The 18,930-nt window shown below is 39.9% G+C and overlaps 1 protein-coding gene across 1 annotated transcript; it reads left to right on the top strand.

The window, feature by feature from the left end:
* Positions 1 to 402: 402 nt before the first annotated feature.
* Positions 403 to 18,298, top strand: LOC113428368 (tyrosine-protein phosphatase non-receptor type substrate 1-like). The gene is made up of 5 exons (XM_087959027.1): positions 403 to 478; positions 15,047 to 15,391; positions 15,591 to 15,911; positions 17,893 to 18,196; positions 18,283 to 18,298. The coding sequence occupies exons 1-5, from the start codon at positions 403 to 405 to the stop codon at positions 18,296 to 18,298; spliced, it is 1,062 nt and encodes a 353-aa protein (XP_087815153.1).
* Positions 18,299 to 18,930: the final 632 nt, after the last annotated feature.

Here is an 18,930-nt window from a genome sequence, read left to right as displayed (position 1 = left end):
GTGTTCCAGGCAACGGTGACATCACCAACTTGGATATTTATGCCTTGGTGGACACTTGGATGCACTTGGTGTTCACTTCTGGGTCCCATCAGCTGCCAAACACCTACTGTCTCCGACACAGTAGACTCCTGGCTTTCTAGAGATCATCATACACTAAATACTAATTCCAAGCCCGGGTCCGACCGTCATTTGGTCGAACCTCCAAATCACTGCAGTCAACCAATCAATTAGTCAATGGGACTCCTTGATTGGATATTGGTCATTTCCTTAGTAACTCAGATTTGGGAAATGATGCAAATTTACAAGGAGGAAATGAAAGTTCCTTTTTTGCTCCTCTTGCTGTCGGGAAGTCTTAGTGGGTAAAACGAAAGTCACCCCAGATGTTCCTCTGCTACTATCGGCATGGCTGCCTTGAGATCCTTCAAGAGAATCCCTGGTCCTCTTCAGCTGCTACTGCTGCTTCTTCTGCAGGATCTGGGTGAGTGTTGATAATGGAGATGAGGGAGGTTCTATTTTCAGATTTACAACTGGAGTAGAATCCAGTGCAAGAAGAATATTAAGGCTGCTTCGAGCCTGCTGTGCTCTGCTGAACAGTGTGATCATCAGATTTCCCTGAAAAAGCCAGTCCCATATGTTACATTTATTTTATTTTATTTTATTTATTTATTTTTATTTGTCAATTGCTTACAAGATAATAGGTATAAGTAAAAACAAAGTTATGAATACATGGATACATATAAGAAAAATATAAAAATATAAAAGAAACAATAGGACAGGGACAGTAGGCACGTTGGTGCGCTTATGCATACCCCCTACAGACCTCTTAGGAAAGGGGTGAGGTCAATAGTAGACAGTCTAAGGTTAAAGTTTTTGGGGTTTGGGGAAGAAACCACAGAGTCAGGTAGAGTATTTTTGACATTGACCACTCTGTTGCTGAAGTCTTTTTCTCTGGTAATATCACACTACTAACCAGAGCATACAAAACATTTGCTAGACCAATACTCGAATACAGTTCATCAGTCTGGAACCCACACTACGTATCTGATATTAGCACAATTGAGAAAGTCCAGAAATATTTCACAAGGAGAGTTCTCCACTCCTCTACTCGTTGTAGAATACCTTATGCCACCAGACTTGAAATTCTAGAACTTGAAAACCTTGAATTACGCCGTCTTCGGTCTGACTTAAGCATGGTATATAAAATCATACATTGCAATGTCCTACCTGTCAATGAATACTTCAGCTTCAACCATAACAACACAAGAGCACACAATAGATACAAACTCAAAGTAAACCGCACCAAACTTGATTGCAGGAAATACGACTTCAGCAATAGAGTGGTCAATGTCTGGAATACTCTACCCGACTCTGTAGTTTCTTCCCCAAACCCCAAAAACTTTAACCTTAGACTGTCTACTATTGACCTCACCCCTTTCCTAAGAGGTCTGTAGGGGGCGTGCATAAGCGCACCAACGTGCCTACCGTCCCTGTCCTATTGTTTCTCTTATTCTTTTATTTTTCTTATATGTACCCATTTCATGTATTCACAACTATGTATACATTTATACTTATTATCTTGTAAACAATTGGCAAATCAAATAAATAATAAATAAATAAATAAATAAAGTCGTATTTCCTGCAATCAAGTATGGTGCGATTAACCTTGAGTTTGTATCTATTGTTTGCTCTTATGTTGTTATGGTTGAAGCTGAAGTATTCATTTGCAGGTAGGACATTGCAATGTATAATTTTATATATTATACTTAGATCGGACCGAAGGCGGCATAGTTCTAGGTTTTCTAGGTCTAGAATTTTGAGTCTGGTGGCATAAGGTATTCTGCAACGAGTAGAGGAGTGGAGAACTCTTCTTGTGAAATATTTCTGGACTTTCTCAACTGTGCTAATATCAGATATGTAATGTGGGTTCCAGACTGATGAGCTGTATTTGAGTATTGGTCTAGCAAATGTTTTGTATGCTCTAGTTATTTGTTTAATATTACCAGAGAAAAAGCTGCGTAAGATTAGGTTAACAACTCTTAACACTTTTTTTGGCTATGTAGTTACAGTGAGCTCTAGTACTTAGATCATTAGAGATGAGTACTCCAAGATCCTTGACAGAGTTTGGATCATCAACAAGGTCTTGACTATTCAGCCTGTATTTTATTTTCTGATTTGTATTTTATTTTCTGGTTATTTTCTGATTTGGGGGAGGTGAAGATTTCTTCCATTGGTTCCACCCCAAGTGGCTACGTGAGGAACAAGTGAGGAAGAACAGCAGAGCTCTGGGATAAACTGAGACCGCCTGGTTTGATTTGATCCTTGGGGTGGTGATTTCAAGATATTGGGACCATACCATCTTTGGTTGGACTATTGTTTCCAGTTAGCTTCTTTGTCTGAGATTGGGGCATCTCATTGCTTGGCTGTTGGCCAGGTAGTCATCTTGGTGTTTAATCTCTGCTTATGCTCCCTGGTAGGGTTAGCTTAAGGCCAACTAATGTCCAAGCAGAGCCCACCAGTTATTGCCACCTTCCACTGCCTGATTGAAAAGTTGTTAAGTGTTGAAGAGGAAGTAAGAGATAGAGAAAATCCATTGTTTTCCAAGTCACGCTTCAGGCCTGACCTCACAACTTTGTCAAAGGAGAATTACTCTATTCCCCCTCCCCTCTTTTAAAATCTGGGATTCTGGTTTTGAAGTGGGTTGTTTTGCATCTTTCCCAACTCTGCCTATCAATATCTACATCTATATATCTATATACTACTGTTAGGAATAACATTGGTTACCTAACTTAGTTTGGGTAAAATAATATATATAAACTATGTTAGTGAATTTAAGTGTGTGTATCACTTTAACTGTAAAACATGTATTTTGGGTGCGGTTGTAAAATCACCATAAGAGGGAGCAAGAGAGCTCACTGTTTGCTGGCTTTTACTGGATTGCTGACAATGATGGATTGATGGTGATAACTGCATGTTTTCCCTGCTATTGCTGAACGAAGAAAAGAGGTTTGATTTTCTTCATATCTCTACTGCAAAAAGAGATATATTACTGGACTGATTATTTGTAAGTTTACTGACCTCTTTTTCGACACTGGACTTTGCAACTGATTAATACCCGGATGGACTGAACTAGTGTATGATATATGGACTGTTTGACTATGCTATAACTCTTACTGGAATAAAAACTATTTAACTGGCACAATGTATCTGATTTACTGAGTGTAAGCTACAACTTACACTCAGTAATCGAATTGTGATATTTGAGGATAGTTCACAGAAACCATCATCTGTGAATTATCCTCAAATATCACAATTCGATTCTTACTATGTTACAGAGCACCCGATTATGACATCGAACATGTAAACAAGCTAAATACATTACTAACATGGGCTGCATCCTGCCCATACCCTTTTATCCTTCTTGGTGATTTCAATCTACCTCATATTGACTGGACCCTAAATGATTGTACAACTGAAATCATACACACAACCTTCTACAATGCTATTACAAATCTGGGACTGGAACAACTAGTAATCAACAACACTAGACTAAACAACTGCCTCGATCTCATCTTCTGCAACAACTGAACCTAATTTACGGAATACAAACTAAAGAACCCTTTTCCAGTAGTGACCACAATATGATTGACTTTTGTCTCAACATACATCCACACAAAAATCACCACAATGATGTAATCCCCTATTGTAACTTCAAAAAGGCAACTATGATCTTATAGACAACGATCTCTCATCCCTTGATTGGCAATCTCTATTCACTGGATGCAATACCGTTGAAGACCATTATAACATATTTTTACTTGAAGTCAAAAGAGTCATCAAACTATATGTTCCAACAACAACTCCCAAAACAAAACAAAAAAGCAGATTACCCATATCAATAAGGAAACTTCAATCCAAAAAGAGATCACTCTGGCGGAAAAACAAATCTGGTCACGTTGCCAATTTCAAAAACCGATACAAAAATTTATGCCACCAGATAAAGACTGAATGCACCAATTATCACATTAAACAAGAGGAAAACCTTCTAAGCACCAATTCCACCCGAGCTTTTTTACAATTTTGTAAACAACAAACTAAAAGACTCAAGGTCCATCCCTCCCTTGATAGGACCTGATGGTAAAGACTGCAACGACGACACCATTAAAGCCAACATCTTTAACACATTCTTCGGTTCAGTATTTGTAAACAGCAATGGATCATGCCCAGTATTTCCTAGCCATACCACACATAACAACAATGATCTAATACATATCGATTTCACAGAAGACAATGTCGAAAAATCACTACGCAATCTAAAACCATCTCTATCTATTGGACCGGATGGAATATGTGCCTACTTCTTAAGAAAGCTATCCACTGCCATAGCCAAACCTCTAAGCATAATCTTTGAAAAATCTTTCAGGACCAGCTCCTTGCCTAACCTATGGTCACAAGCCACAGTCATCCCCATCTTCAAAAAGGGAGACCCAAGCCTAGTTGAAAATTACAGGCCAATCTCCTTATGCTGCGTCACCTGTAAAGTTATGGAATCAATTATTAACCAATCCATCATCCTCCACTTAGAGACAAACAACCTACTCTCCAATAAACAATTTGGTTTCAGAAAAAAACTATCCTGTAATCTGCAACTCTTACACTGCAAAAACATATGGACGACACAACTCGACCAGGGCAAAGCAATAGACGCAATCTACATAGACTTCTGTAAAGCCTTTGATTCAGTGGTACACGACAAACTACTCCTAAAAATAAAATCCTATGGTATCTCTGGACAACTGAATAACTGGATAGAAGCATTCCTATCAAACAGACAACAAATGGTCAAAATCGGGAGAGTCCTATCAAATCCAGTACCTGTCAATAGTGGTGTCCCCCAGGGCAGTGTTCTAGGACCAACTCTCTTCATACTCTACATAAACGACCTCTGTGATCATATTAAGAGCAATTGCGTTCTCTTCGCTGATGATGTAAAGCTGTTCAATACCACAGACAATACTGCTACCCTACAAAAAGATCTTGACTATGTATCTGAAAGGTCAAACAAATGGCAACTTCAAATCTCAACAAATAAATGCTCTGTCTTACATATTGGCAAAAAAAATCAGAAAATAAAATACAAGCTGAATAGTCAAGATCTTGTTGATGACCCAAGCTCTGTAAAGGACCTTGGAATACTCACCTCTAATGATCTAAGTGCTAGAGCCCACTGCAACTACATAGCCAAAAAGGCATTAAGAGTTGTTAACCTAATCCTACGTAGTTTTTTCTCTGGTAATATCACACTACTAACCAGAGCATACAAAACATTTGCTAGACCAATACTCGAATACAGTTCATCAGTCTGGAACCCTCATTACGTATCTGATATTAGCACAATTGAGAAAGTCCAGAAATATTTCACAAGAAGAGTTCTCCACTCTTCTACTCGTTGTAGAATACCTTATGCCACCAGACTTGAAATTCTAAAACTAGAAAACCTTGAATTACGCCGTCTTCGGTCTGACTTAAGCATGGTATATAAAATCATACATTGCAATGTCCTACCTGTCAATGAATACTTCAGCTTCAACCATAACAACACAAGAGCACACAATAGATACAAACTCAAAGTAAACCACACCAAACTTGATTGCAGGAAATACGACTTCAGCAATAGAGTGGTCAATGTCTGGAATACTCTACCCGACTCTATAGTCTCTTCCCCAAACCCCAAAAACTTTAACCTTAGACTGTCTACTATTGACCTCACCCCTTTCCTAAGAGGTCTGTAGGGGGCGTGCATAAGCGCACCATCGTGCCTACCGTCCCTGTCCTATTGTTTCTCTTATTCTTTTATTTTTCTTATATGTACCCATTTCATGTATTCACAACTATGTATACACTTATACTTATTATCTTGTAAACAATTGGCAAATCAAATAAATAAAAATAAATAAATAAACAACGTTTATCTCATATATCTGCCTGCCTGCCTGACTACCGTTGCACGTTCTGCTAGGGTGTATATCCCTAACAACTACTAAATCTGTTCTCTTTTGTCTGTATGTAACCATTAACTGGGTGCAACAGTGCACCACAGAGTGATAGTTTTTAAACCAGGGTGTCTCGACTAGACTAACTTACAGAACGAATCCAAAATCCAGGCCCTACAACTCTCATGGAATTAAAATTTAGTAAATTTTATAAAACAATTTATGGAGGGAGGAACCAAGATGGGGAAGTGGAAACACTTAGCTAAGGTGGAGTCAAATGCACCATCAGTTTGGCATCACTATGCCTCCAATTATGTCCACATTATCAATTTTCAGTTTAGATTTAAAGTGACAATCTCAAGATTGTTCACTTTTTCTTTTTCTTTCAAAATCCCTTGTAACATTCCTCATTGTGGCATATTGGGAATTTACTCTGTATATGTTATATACCGTGTGAGCCGTGGTGGCTCACTGGTTAGAGTGCAGCTTCTTCTGCTGCCTGCTGGCTGCCTGCAATTTGGCAGTTCGAATCTCACCAGGCTCAAGGTTGACTTAGCCTTCCGTCCTTCCGAGGTGGGTAAAATGAGGACCCAGATAGTTGGGGTGAGAGGCTGATTCTGTAAACCACTTAGAGAGGACTGTAAAGCACTGTGAAGCAGTATATAAGTCTAAGTGCTATTGCTATAAATTTCTAAATCATTTTTTTCTGCTTCCCAGTCTATTGATTGAGCCAAACATTTCAGCATTCTTGATCTTCTTATTTATTGGCCAATTATTGGCAGTTCACTCCCTTCTCTCCAGGAAATAGTATATAAATAATGTTTGAGTAGGGTCCGCAGGATTGTCACACACTCTCTTCACAATTTGTTTTCCTTGTTCCCTTTGGGGAGGGGGCTTTGTGGTACCCGAAGCAAAACATCCACCTTCAGCCACAGTTTTGTTCCATGTAGCACCAACCTTGTGAATTCTCAAGTTTCCTCTTTTTGCTATGTACTCAAAATGGGCAGTGATTAATATATACAGTATATCACAGAAGTGAGTACACCCCCTCACATTTTGTAAATATTTAAGAATATCTTTTCTTTTTTTTATTAATATTTTTATTAAACAGGTTTCATCATTTCATACCACTTTTACAGTTTTTGCAGCTTATCTTCCTCTCACAGCCAGTGCTTTTGGGCCATTTTCAGGCAGTTTTTCAGACTGTTTTCAGACCAATTATAAGATATTAATTTAGCAGAATAAGCCTCACCATTCATAGTTTCACGATAAGTTGGTTGCTAATGGCGACGCCCAACTAGGAAGGTGAAGCTCTCGCTCCTGGACCACTATCTCCCTATAAAGCCATCACCTGCACCAGAAACCACTTTTAAAGCTGCTGTTACACCAGTAACCGTGAGTAAACCTGAGTCCAAAAAACAAGCCCAAAAACACTAGATTCTGAAGCTGTGGAGCCCAAATATTCCTGCTAACAGATCCGGAGCCCTCCTCTCCTTCCCCAGAGAAGTGAAGCCCTTTCCTTCACTCGGAGCCTGCCTGCGGAGTGCAAACAACCTACCTTCATTTAAATCCCTCACACAGCTGATAGAAGTTATCTTCCACGCCAGACAATGCATTTCCTTTAATATCCCCCACGCAGTTTTCACCGCCACATCGGTCAGCTGGCAGGGAAAAAAAAAAAAAAACGAGGGAGGAAAAAGCCCTGAGGCTCTTAGTAGCCAAAAGTCACCCTGGACGGCAGAGGAATGCTTTTGAGACTGACTCGAAGAAAACCTCTCCATCCGAACTAAAAAGAGACTTAGCATGGCTAAATCAAAGCTGTGACAGAAGTAAAAAAGAAAGGAAAGATCTTGTGCTTAATCTTGGTAAAAAATCACTCCAATTTCTGCAGTGGAATTTTCCTTGGAAAGTGGGACTCTAAGGAGGAAAATAGCTGCGATTAACGATCTGGAGTTACTGTCAGATTTAGTTAAAAGTAAAGGACAGATTGGATTGGTTAACCCAAACTTCTGGACTGTATTTTTACTACTACTCAACTTGAAGAGCTTTAAGAAACTATTGCAAAACAATCTTATTCAGAGACATATTGATTGTAGTCAAAGTGTTTAATTCAGCAAGTTTTACTCTATTTCAAAAACCCTTTCCTTGCAGACTCTTAATACTACCTCATTACTTTAATCAAACACTGATTAATTCATTACCTCAAAACTTACAACTTTTCTACCTCATCACCTATATCAACGATTAGATAATCAATTTCTATAAAATATTTTATTAATGGTTTAATTGATTTATTGTTTTAATTGATTGGTGTGATTAGAGTGTTTAGTGCAAATAGTGTGATTACTGACTAGTTTAAAAGATCAAGATTCATGTAATTTAATTGAATAGTAAAACCAATGATTTAGTGAATTTAAATGAACAGTGTGATTAATGATTAGTGTAATTAATTGATTAGTGATTAGAGTAATTAATTGATTAGGCTGATTGTTGCTCAGGAATATTATCTGACTAGAGAGATTACTGCAATTGATTGATTGGTGTGATATTGGCTATATAGATTACCCAAAATTGTTCCTTTAATTAATTCAATCAACGTACTATCTTAACAAACCTACCATGCCAAAAAGAAAATCCAATGCCAAACCACAACCTAAAGAGAAGATAATCCCCACCAATGAACCACAAGACTCCTGCACATGCCTTAAATGCTACAAAAATCTAAAGGATAATGAAAACTCCATCAAATGTTCTCTGTGTAAAAATACGCTCATCATGACTGCTTGGGATTAACCAAGCAATTTATTCAATACCTGGAATCATCCAATGAGTTTCCATATCTCTGCAAACCATGCAAACCCAAACTGGATCTGTTGGAAAGAGTTGATATCATTGAAACCATTGAAACATCCCTTAACACCATAGTAGCATCCCTGGACGCCGTAAAAGAAAGAATATCCAACCTTGAAAAAAAAGACACAACGCAAAAACCTGAACATCCAATAGCTACTAACCACATCTCTACCCAACAACCACAACCCAATTCAAAACCCAATCCACAAATAAACACAACCCAGACAAATATTGATATCCCAATCCTCATCAGAGAAGCTGTTGAGCGTGAACGGAAACGTCCAAACGCCATCTTATTTGGTCTAGAGGACATCAATGACAATGATGACATCACAACTGTCCGAAACATCATCAGTGATTATCAAGCATCAACCATCTCCGCTGATGAAATACTTGACATTTCCCGCATTGGCCGAGAGCTCAAAAACAGAGACAGCTCTGTGGCCCCACGCTTGTGCAGGGTCATCTGCAAAAATGAATCAAGCAAATGTAAATTCATTTACACTATAAATTCACTCGCCAAAACCAACACCAACCATAAGAACCTCCGTTGTCGCCCTGACCTAACCATACAGCAACGTGCCCGCTCCCGTGTACTCCGCACTGAACTCAAAAAACGTCTAGACAATGGAGAGAAGGACCTGTACATTGACTACCATGCTGACTGTATCAAAAGTAAGCCACACAACCCGAAACTCAGCTTTAACCCTCAACCACAACCCTACCTCAACCAATCCACCATCACCCAAGACTAGGCATGCACGCCCCTAACTACCTCAATTCCAACTACTGCTGGCCTTAAATGCAAACTACTCAATGCAAGAAGCCTTGCGAATAAAATACCTGAATTTCTCCTCTTACTAAATACGGCTAAATTCGACATCATATTTCTCTGTGAAACATGGCTCAACGCATCTCTCCCTGACTCCATTACCACAGTAAGGGACTATCATGTTTACCGATCAGATCGTGAAATTCGTAGAGGAGGTGGTGTTGCTATCTTCTATAAAAAGTCCTTACATCTAAAAAATATCCAAGTTACCCAGGAGCTTGCTCTTCCTGAGACCATCATCTGTGAACTATCCTTAAATATCACAATTCGATTCTTACTATGTTACAGAGCACCTGATTATGACATCGAACATGTAAACAAGCTAAATACATTACTAACATGGGCTGCATCCTGCCCATACCCTTTTATCTTTCTTGGCGATTTCAATCTACCTCATATTGACTGGACCCTAAATGATTGTACAACTGAAATCATACACACAACCTTCTACAATGCTATTACAAATCTGGGACTGGAACAACTAGTAACCAACAACACTAGACTAAACAACTGCCTCGATCTCATCTTCTGCAATAGTTTGAATTTAATTTACGGAATACAAACTAAAGAACCCTTTTCCAGCAGTGACCACAATATGATTGACTTTTGTCTCAACATACGCCCACACAAAAATCACCACAATGATGTAATCCCCAATTGTAACTTCAAAAAAGGCAACTATGATCTTTTTTTTTTAAGCAAGTTTTATTAATTTCAAAAAACAAACAAATCATCATCAACCATTACATATTTGAACCTTTTTCCATTATAGATTTAACAAGTCAGATAAAACCTTATCTTATACAATACATTTCTATATTATTTCATCTATTTCTTTCTGACTTGATTATCATCACTCTCTTTCTATGTTTCTACAAGGTTTCACCAATACTCTCAAAGACATAAACAGACACAAACATACATATAAAAAATCTTTTAGTAAAGTAACTTGGCCCCAGGTACCTCTCTTTATATGGGCTTTAATTATATTCATGCTCATCTTACAGATCATTACTTATTTTATTTACCATTCTGTATCTTCTATATAAACTTCTCCACACATTTCACTCTTCATAATTCTATCTTATTCAATCCATCTTAATTTAAATCATTATATTTGTATCTTTTGCCCATCCTTTATCCCTCTATCTCATTCCTTATAATAATAATAAAAAAAGAATTTCTCCTGAAATCACTAATCAGAGTATGATGCCTTTCTATCCTCTCCCTAAATTAATTAGATTAACATTTAAAATAACACCTAATACCCAATTTGATTCTGCTTGGTACATTCTATCTACTAATTTTTACTTTTAGTAACAATAAAAACAGAGTAAAAAATCAAAAATGTTTAAATACATAATATCCTCCTAAATACGTAGTTAAATAATAAATCTAAATAATAAATCTTATAGCATTCTCATTGCCTTTCCCTTCAATATTTTATTACATTTTAAAAATCAATCATTATTAAACATTTCAACATTTTAATTTCTTATTAACTCTTAAGCCATTCTAATTTTCTATTTCTAATACAAATGTTACAATACCATCTTGTGTACCTTGCAGAATCTTTTTTAAAAAAATTTATGCTTTACCCATTATCCCTAAAAAGGATTCCTCTTTTCTCATCTAATTTTAAAACTTTGTGGCTTTTCTCCGCCTTTCCCCTTTCTTTCTTCCCCCACCAAATCTTCCTACCCCCCCTTCTTCTAACCTCTGTCTTGCCGGCATCCCTTCTCTGTTGTATTCCCTTTTTCTCTTGTTTGCTATCATTGTATTTATTTTGCATCATATTTTTCTCTTTCTTAAATGTTTTTTTAAATCTTAAGTCCTTCATTTTCCTCGCTTTCTTCCTTCCTTCTTCCTTAGATAAATTTTGGGATTCATTAAAGATGGTGTCTTCGTCTTCTTCTTGCTGTTGTTCCATCTGTCGCATTGTCTGTTCATAGTTAACCAGCGCCATTTCTAAAAAAAGAAAAGCTTTTTCCATACCATCCTTACAGGCTGCTTTTGTTTGCTCATATTCATCCCTCAGTTCCTCAAAAGAAAAAGCCATTATAGATCTTTTCTTTTCTTTTTCCCTCTTTCTTCTCACACCAACCAAAATATTCCAAAAGAAAAATAAGACAATCCCAAAGTCCACAATCCTCAATCAATCCAAGCCAAGCCAAAATTCCCCCTTTCTCTTCCAGGGGTAGTATCAGACAAAGGAAAAAAGAAAATTCAAATCTGTGTTTTGAAGCCTTATTAAGATTTTATTTCTGTTTTCAAATCCTTAAGGCATCTCCTCCAACAAAATCCAACCAGATAAATATATTTTTTGTCCTCTCCCTTCCGACTTATCCCAAAAAGCTAGTTTTACCTGAAAAAAAAACAGGTTTCTCAATATCCATTTATTAATTCCGTCGGGGGGGAGAGTAAACTTTCCTTTCAGCACCTCAGAATTGCCACTTATTTTCTCTTGTGGAAAAAATCATCCAAAAAGCCATCATTTTCAGGAATTAAATTAAATATATCTTAGAGTCCTGGGTCGACCAAGAAGACTTTCACTTTTAAAAACTTTCTCCTCTTCCTCCTGCGCATACTTGCCCAGCTGCCGGCTTCTTTGTGGCGGCCATTACGGACCGCCGCTGCACCGTCTTGGTAAAAGGAGGTTCTGCCAGCTAGGGAGGGGGTCTGCAGCACCCCCAAACCCTTTCCTGGATCCCCCTACCTTCAGCTGCCCCTGCAGGGCAGCCTTGCTCCGCACCCTTTCGGATCGGAGCCCCAAAAACGGCTAGCGCGGCAGGGATCGCGCAGCTTCGTGAATCCCTACCGCTCGCAAAGCAGACAAACCGGAAACTATGATCTTATAGACAACGATCTCTCATCCCTTGATTGGCAATATCTATTCACTGGATGCAATACTGTTGAAGACCATTACAACATATTTTTACTTGAAGTTAAAAGAGTCATCAAACTATATGTACCAACAACAACTCCCAAAACAAAACAAAAAAGCAGATTACCCATAACAATAAGGAAACTTCAATCCAAAAAGAGATCACTCTGGCGGAAAAACAAATCTGGTCACGTTGCCAATTTCAAAAGCCGATACAAAAATTTATGCCACCAGATAAAGACCGAATGCATCAATTATCAAGAGGAAAACCTTCTAAGCACCAATTCCACCCGTGCTTTTTACAATTTTGTAAACAACAAACTAAAAGCCTCAAGGTCTATCCCACCCTTGATAGGACCTGATGGTAAAGACTGCAACGACGACACCATTAAAGCCAACATCTTTAACACATTCTTCGGCTCAGTATTTGTAAACAGCAATGGATCATGCCCAGTATTTCCTAGCCGTACCACAGATAACAACAATGATCTAATACATATCGATTTTACAGAAGACAATGTTGAAAAAGCACTACGCAATCTAAAACCATCTCTATCTATTGGACCGGATGGAATATGTGCCTACTTCTTAAAAAAGCTATCCACTGCCATAGCCAAACCTCTAAGCATAATCTTTGAAAAATCTTTCAGGACCAGCTCCTTGCCTAACCTATGGTCACAAGCCACAGTCATCCCCATCTTCAAAAAGGGAGACCCAAGCCTAGTTGAAAATTACAGACCAATCTCCTTATGCTGCGTCACCTCTAAAGTCATGGAATCAATTATTAACCAATCCATCATCCTCCACTTAGAGACAAACAACCTACTCTCCAATAAACAATTTGGTTTCAGAAAAAAACTATCCTGTAATCTGCAACTCTTACACTGCAAAAACATATGGACGACACAACTCCACCAGGGCAAAGCAATAGACGCAATCTACATAGACTTCTGTAAAGCCTTTGATTCAGTGGTACACAACAAACTACTCCTAAAAATAAAATCCTATGGTATCTCTGGACAACTGCATAACTGGATAGAAGCATTCCTGTCAAACAGACAACAAATGGTCAAAATTGGGAGCGTCCTATCAAATTCTGTACCTGTCAATAGTGGTGTCCCCCAAGGCAGTGTTCTAGGACCAACTCTCTTCATACTCTACATAAATGACCTCTGTGATCATATTAAGAGCAATTGCATTCTTTTCGCTGATGATGTAAAGCTGTTCAATACCACAGACAATACTGCTACCCTACAAAAAGATCTTGACTATGTATCAGAATGGTCAAACAAATGGCAACTTCAAATCTCAACAAATAAATGCTCTGTCTTACATATTGGCAAAAAAAATCAGAAAATAAAATACAAGCTGAATAGTCAAGATCTTGTTGATGACCCAAGCTCTGTAAAGGACCTTGGAATACTCACCTCTAATGATCTAAGTGCTAGAGCCCACTGCAACTACATAGCCAAAAAGGCATTAAGAGTTGTTAACCTAATCCTACGTAGCTTTTTCTCTGGTAATATCACACTACTAACCAGAGCATACAAAACATTTGCTAGACCAATACTCGAATACAGTTCATCAGTCTGGAACCCACATTATGTATCTGATATTAGCACAATTGAGAAAGTCCAGAAATATTTCACAAGAAGAGTTCTCCACTCCTCTACTCGTTGTAGAATACCTTATGCCACCAGACTTGAAATTCTAGAACTTGAAAACCTTGAATTACGCCGTCTTCGGTCTGACTTAAGCATGGTATATAAAATCATACATTGCAATGTCCTACCTGTCAATGAATACTTCAGCTTCAACCATAACAACACAAGAGCACACAATAGATACAAACTCAAAGTTAACCGCACCAAACTTGATTGCAGGAAATACGACTTCAGCAATAGAGTGGTCAATGTCTGGAATACTCTACCCGACTCTGTAGTTTCTTCCCCAAACCCCAAAAATTTTAACCTTAGACTGTCTACTATTGACCTCACCCCTTTCCTAAGAGGTCTGTAGGGGGCGTGCATAAGCGCACCAACGTGCCTACCATCCCTGTCCTATTGTTTCTCTTATTCTTCTTTTATTTTTCTTATATGTACCCATTTCATGTATTCACAACTATGTATACACTTATACTTATTATCTTGTAAACAATTGGCAAATCAAATAAATAAAATAAAATAAATAAATAAATAAGTAAATAAAATAAATAAATAAATAAATAAAATAAAAGAAATAAAATAAATAAATAAAAGAAATAGGAATGGGGAATATGAACCCCTAGAAAATGGCCTGAAAAATGGGCAGGGATGGAGCCAGCCAGTGGTCTGATTTGCCGGTTCTCCGAACTGCACAGAATCAGAACTGGTTCAGGCGAACCGGTCTGAACTTGCAGCAGCCCACCTCTTCCCCCAGTAGATTTCTGTCTCTAGAAGAGCGATGACCACTTTCTAGAGTTACAAAAGTGTCTCTTTTTTGTTTCAGTTGTTACAGGGCAGAATATAGAGGTAACCCAACTTCCGGAAACCATATCGGTGAAAGTTGGAGAGACCCTCACTCTAAGGTGTACAGTGTCTGGAAGAAATTTATTCGGAAAGGTGCGGTGGTACAAAGGGCGGGACAGAAACCAGCCCCCCATTTTCAATAATGATAAAAAAGGAGCTTTCAACCGGGGGATCAGGGTCATCCCAGGATCCAACACAGACTTCAGCATCAACATCCAAAATGTCCAGCCTGAAGATGCCGGGACCTACTTTTGTGGGATATTCGTGTCACGGGTCCAAGAGAGAGAGCTGGCTTCGGGGAAAGGCACTCTGGTCTCTGTAATTGGTAAGTGGCCCTCTGTGCTTCATTTCTAGGGATGGAGAGTTCCCAGTCACCCAGTATTCCCAGTCACCCATGAGGCACATGGGAGTAATTCCCATGTTCAAAGTTGAGTCTCTCCAACCAAAAACCATCTTGTGTTCTCCTGTATTGTCTGTGAGGAACGTCAACTGATGTCTCTCTCTCTCTCTACTTTCTCCTTCAGCCAAGCCATCCCAACCTGTGGTTCTTGGCCCCACACAAAGAATCACAGCAGGGTCTCAGGCCTCCTTCAACTGCTCCACATTGGGATTCTCCCCCCAAGAGATCACGGTCAACTGGTTGAAGGATGGGAAAAGAATACCGGCTGCCCAGACCAACATCCTGAATTCTTATGAAAAGCAGAACATTTCATACCAAGTGGAGAGCAGGGTGGAAATCCCGCTGGAGGAAGGAGATATGAAGTCTCAGCTGACCTGCCAGATCCAACACAGATCGTTGGATGGTCCTCTCCAGCAGACCTTTGCACTTGGGACTATCCTAAGAGGTAGGTGAACCTTTGGTTGCAGAGAGGGATGAGGCCATTAAGTCCAGACCTGGTAGAAGGAATAGCAACAGGAAGAATCAAGTTCTCAACCCATGGAAGCCCATTAAGATCAGTCGTGCTTTCTCAACCTAAGTTCCCTCACAGGGCTGTGGTTGTGGGGAGCAAGTTTTTAGAGAAAGCTTCTATCAGGTTTTCTCTAAAATACAACCTACCCCCAAAATAAGTCCTATTCCAATTTTCATGCCTGTGCCTAATATAAGCCCTACCCCCCCAAAATAAGCCCCAGTTAAGTCCCATCAACCATCTGGTTGTATGAGGTGGGGTGAAGTGCATGCATAAAAATCAAGGTAGGGTGGGGGTGGGGGGTGGAGCTATCCCACTTGCCCCACAACCCATTTACCTTTGGACCGCTGCAGCCAGGCCTCCCACACCCCGACACCTGTCTCTCTGCTACCCGACTTCTTCTGCGGCTGCTTTTGACTGCTTGCGGCTGGCTGACATGTGGTGCATCATGCCAATGCCACTGCTTACAGGAGGACATTGTGTGGCATGTTGCTCCAGTGCCACCTCTCATGTGTACAATGGCACAATACACCATGCAGCCTCCTGTCATGAGCAGTTGAACCGGTATGATGAGCCATCTCGTGAGCAGTGGCACTGGCGCAATGGGCCGTGTGACACCCTGACATAAGTGGCAGCACCAGCACAATAAGCCAGGTGGCCTCATGCCATGAACGGCTGTGAGCGGCTGCATAAGACATCTGACAGCATCACAACAGGTGTCCGGGTGTAGAAGGCTACAATGCTCCTAAGGGAAGCGGGGAAGACATCCCCCGAAAATAAGACCTGGTGCTTATTTTGGGTCCCAAAAGAAGATAAGACTGAGTCTTTTTGGGGGGGAAACATGGTACCTCTGGCTTTTTCCCCAGGGACTTGGGTCAAGTTGAGTAGAGTTCCAAATTGGCGAGATTGTCAACTAAAAAATACTCCTTTGGTCTTTTAGTTGCCAGCAGAAAGGGAGTGGGGGAAAGCAGTGCATTCCTTAAATGCCTCAGATAATTGCCTTGGCAGTCCAAAGTTGTCGGAGTGCAAGAATATTACTGTAGAACATGACTCTTGGCTATGGATGTGTCTCATTGGAGAATATACATCCAGGGGGTGGGGGGAAAGGGGGAGATTTTAGTGTCGGCTGCATCCAGCTAACACCAACATGGCCACTCCTAATAAATCATTTTTTGTTTACTCTGAGAGATGCGTCTAGAGACGTATGATTTTAATGGGGGTGGATCAGGGGTGGGATTCTACCAGTTTGCACCTATTCACTAGAACCGGTTGTTAACATTCTAAGCAGTTTGGAGAACCGGTTGTTAGAAGAAATTACTGGGCTAATCCTGTAAGGGAGCCAGGAAGGAAACATTCTGGTGTTGCTTACAGAAATTGCCTCTCCGTTAACCCTTATTACATTCTTGGCAGGACGAGACTTCCTGTCTCAGGAACTTCTCTGGAGTTTTTTCCCCTCCTCTGTTGGTACTTTGCTTGTGTGGAGTGACCATTCAAAGTTACAATGGCACTGAAAAAAGTGACTTATGACCCTTTTTCACACTTACGACTGTTGCAGCATCCCCACAGTCACGAGAGGCCAGGAGAGGAGATGCGTGCCTCGATGTGAGTGATATGTGAATTGGCCACACCCAGCCAATAACATGACTACCAAGCCACGTCCAGTCACACCCAGTCACATGACCCCCAAGCCATGCCACCAACTAAGACATGCCCACAGAACCAGTTGTTAAAAAATTTGAATCCCACCCCTGGGGTTGATGTGTTGGAGCCCTGACAGAGATATATTTTAATCCTACTTGTCCTGGAATTATTTCCCCCAATGCAACAATGGGTAAGCAGAATCACTTGGGACTTCCACCCCATTCTGCATGTGGGAATCATGAAGTTGAGGCTCTTTTGAATGATCTTTTTTGCTCAGTTCCTCCCAAGGTGCGACTTGAGATCAACCCACCTTCTCCCATCCAGCTGAACACCCCGGTGACGGTCACTTGCAATGCAGAAAGCTTTTATCCAGAAGATGCAAAAGTGGAGTTGTTTGCCAAGGGTGCCCAAGCCAAAAAAGGAAAGGTTGGCATGAAGACCTCGAATCCCGATGGGACCTTTTCCCTCAACAGCAGCCTCGAGATGATGGCCACCGAAGACGTGAACTTCTCCATGTTCCTTTGCCTGGTCCAGCAGGATTCCCAGTCTCGGGTCAATGAAACCGCCACGCTCTTCATTACGCAACAACTAGAAGGAAGTAAACATCTTTTGTTTTCTTCTGAGAATTTGCTGATTTACACTTTGCAGCTTTCTCTGTCTTTTTCAGATCTTTTAAAGATTAGACTGTATTCCTCCTTAATATATCATGATTTAAACTGTCTTTCTTTAATATACTTAATGTCAGCATTCCAGCACTTAACCCCATTTAAATCCTGAGTCTCAAGCCAAACTTCCAAAACTTCAAAAGGATTTATTGGGAGTTAAAAGGTCCAGCATTGCCTGGGTGTAGCCGACTCTGAGACACATCATTCATTGTCACCCTTGAGCCTGGTTTCCCCCCCCTCCAATGCCCTGGGTGTATGGTAATTCATATTCTCCAATGGGACACCTCCATAGTCCAGAGTCATCAATCATGTTCTCCAGTTAGAATTTTGCACGGCAGAAACTTCGGTTACCTAGTTACTATCTTTGAAAACTATTTATGGAATGCACTTTTGGTTGCAAGCTGCCACACTGCTCCCTCCTCCCTTTCTGTTGGCAGCTCTAAACAGACCATTGACATATTTTATGAGTTGCCATTTAAGGTTTTAAGATACTGAATCTTAAGAGGCAAGGGCTTGTCATATATGGAGCCCCTTCCTGGGAATATTTTGTGCTCTCTGTTGCATTTTGTCTTCATAACAAAGTCCTGTCAATGCACCAGACTGCAACCCCATCAAAGAATTAAGATGTTGGAGAAAATTGGAGATCTTGT

The sequence above is a fragment of the Notechis scutatus genome, chromosome 3 (genome assembly GCF_049901735.1).
Source record: "Notechis scutatus isolate UNSWTSFEM ecotype Mainland chromosome 3, rNotScu1.2, whole genome shotgun sequence".
Classification (NCBI taxonomy): Eukaryota; Metazoa; Chordata; class Lepidosauria; order Squamata; family Elapidae; genus Notechis; species Notechis scutatus.
This window is presented reverse-complemented; position numbering and strand designations above follow the sequence as displayed.

Coding starts and splice junctions, on each gene's coding strand:
- LOC113428368 (XM_087959027.1), top strand. CDS start 403: ATGGCTGCCTTGAGATCCTTCAAGAGAATCCCTGGTCCTCTTCAGCTG. Junction 15,392..15,590: donor CACTCTGGTCTCTGTAATTG/GTAAGTGGCCCT, acceptor TTTCTCCTTCAG/CCAAGCCATCCCAACCTGTG. Junction 15,912..17,892: donor ACTTGGGACTATCCTAAGAG/GTAGGTGAACCT, acceptor TTTTTTGCTCAG/TTCCTCCCAAGGTGCGACTT.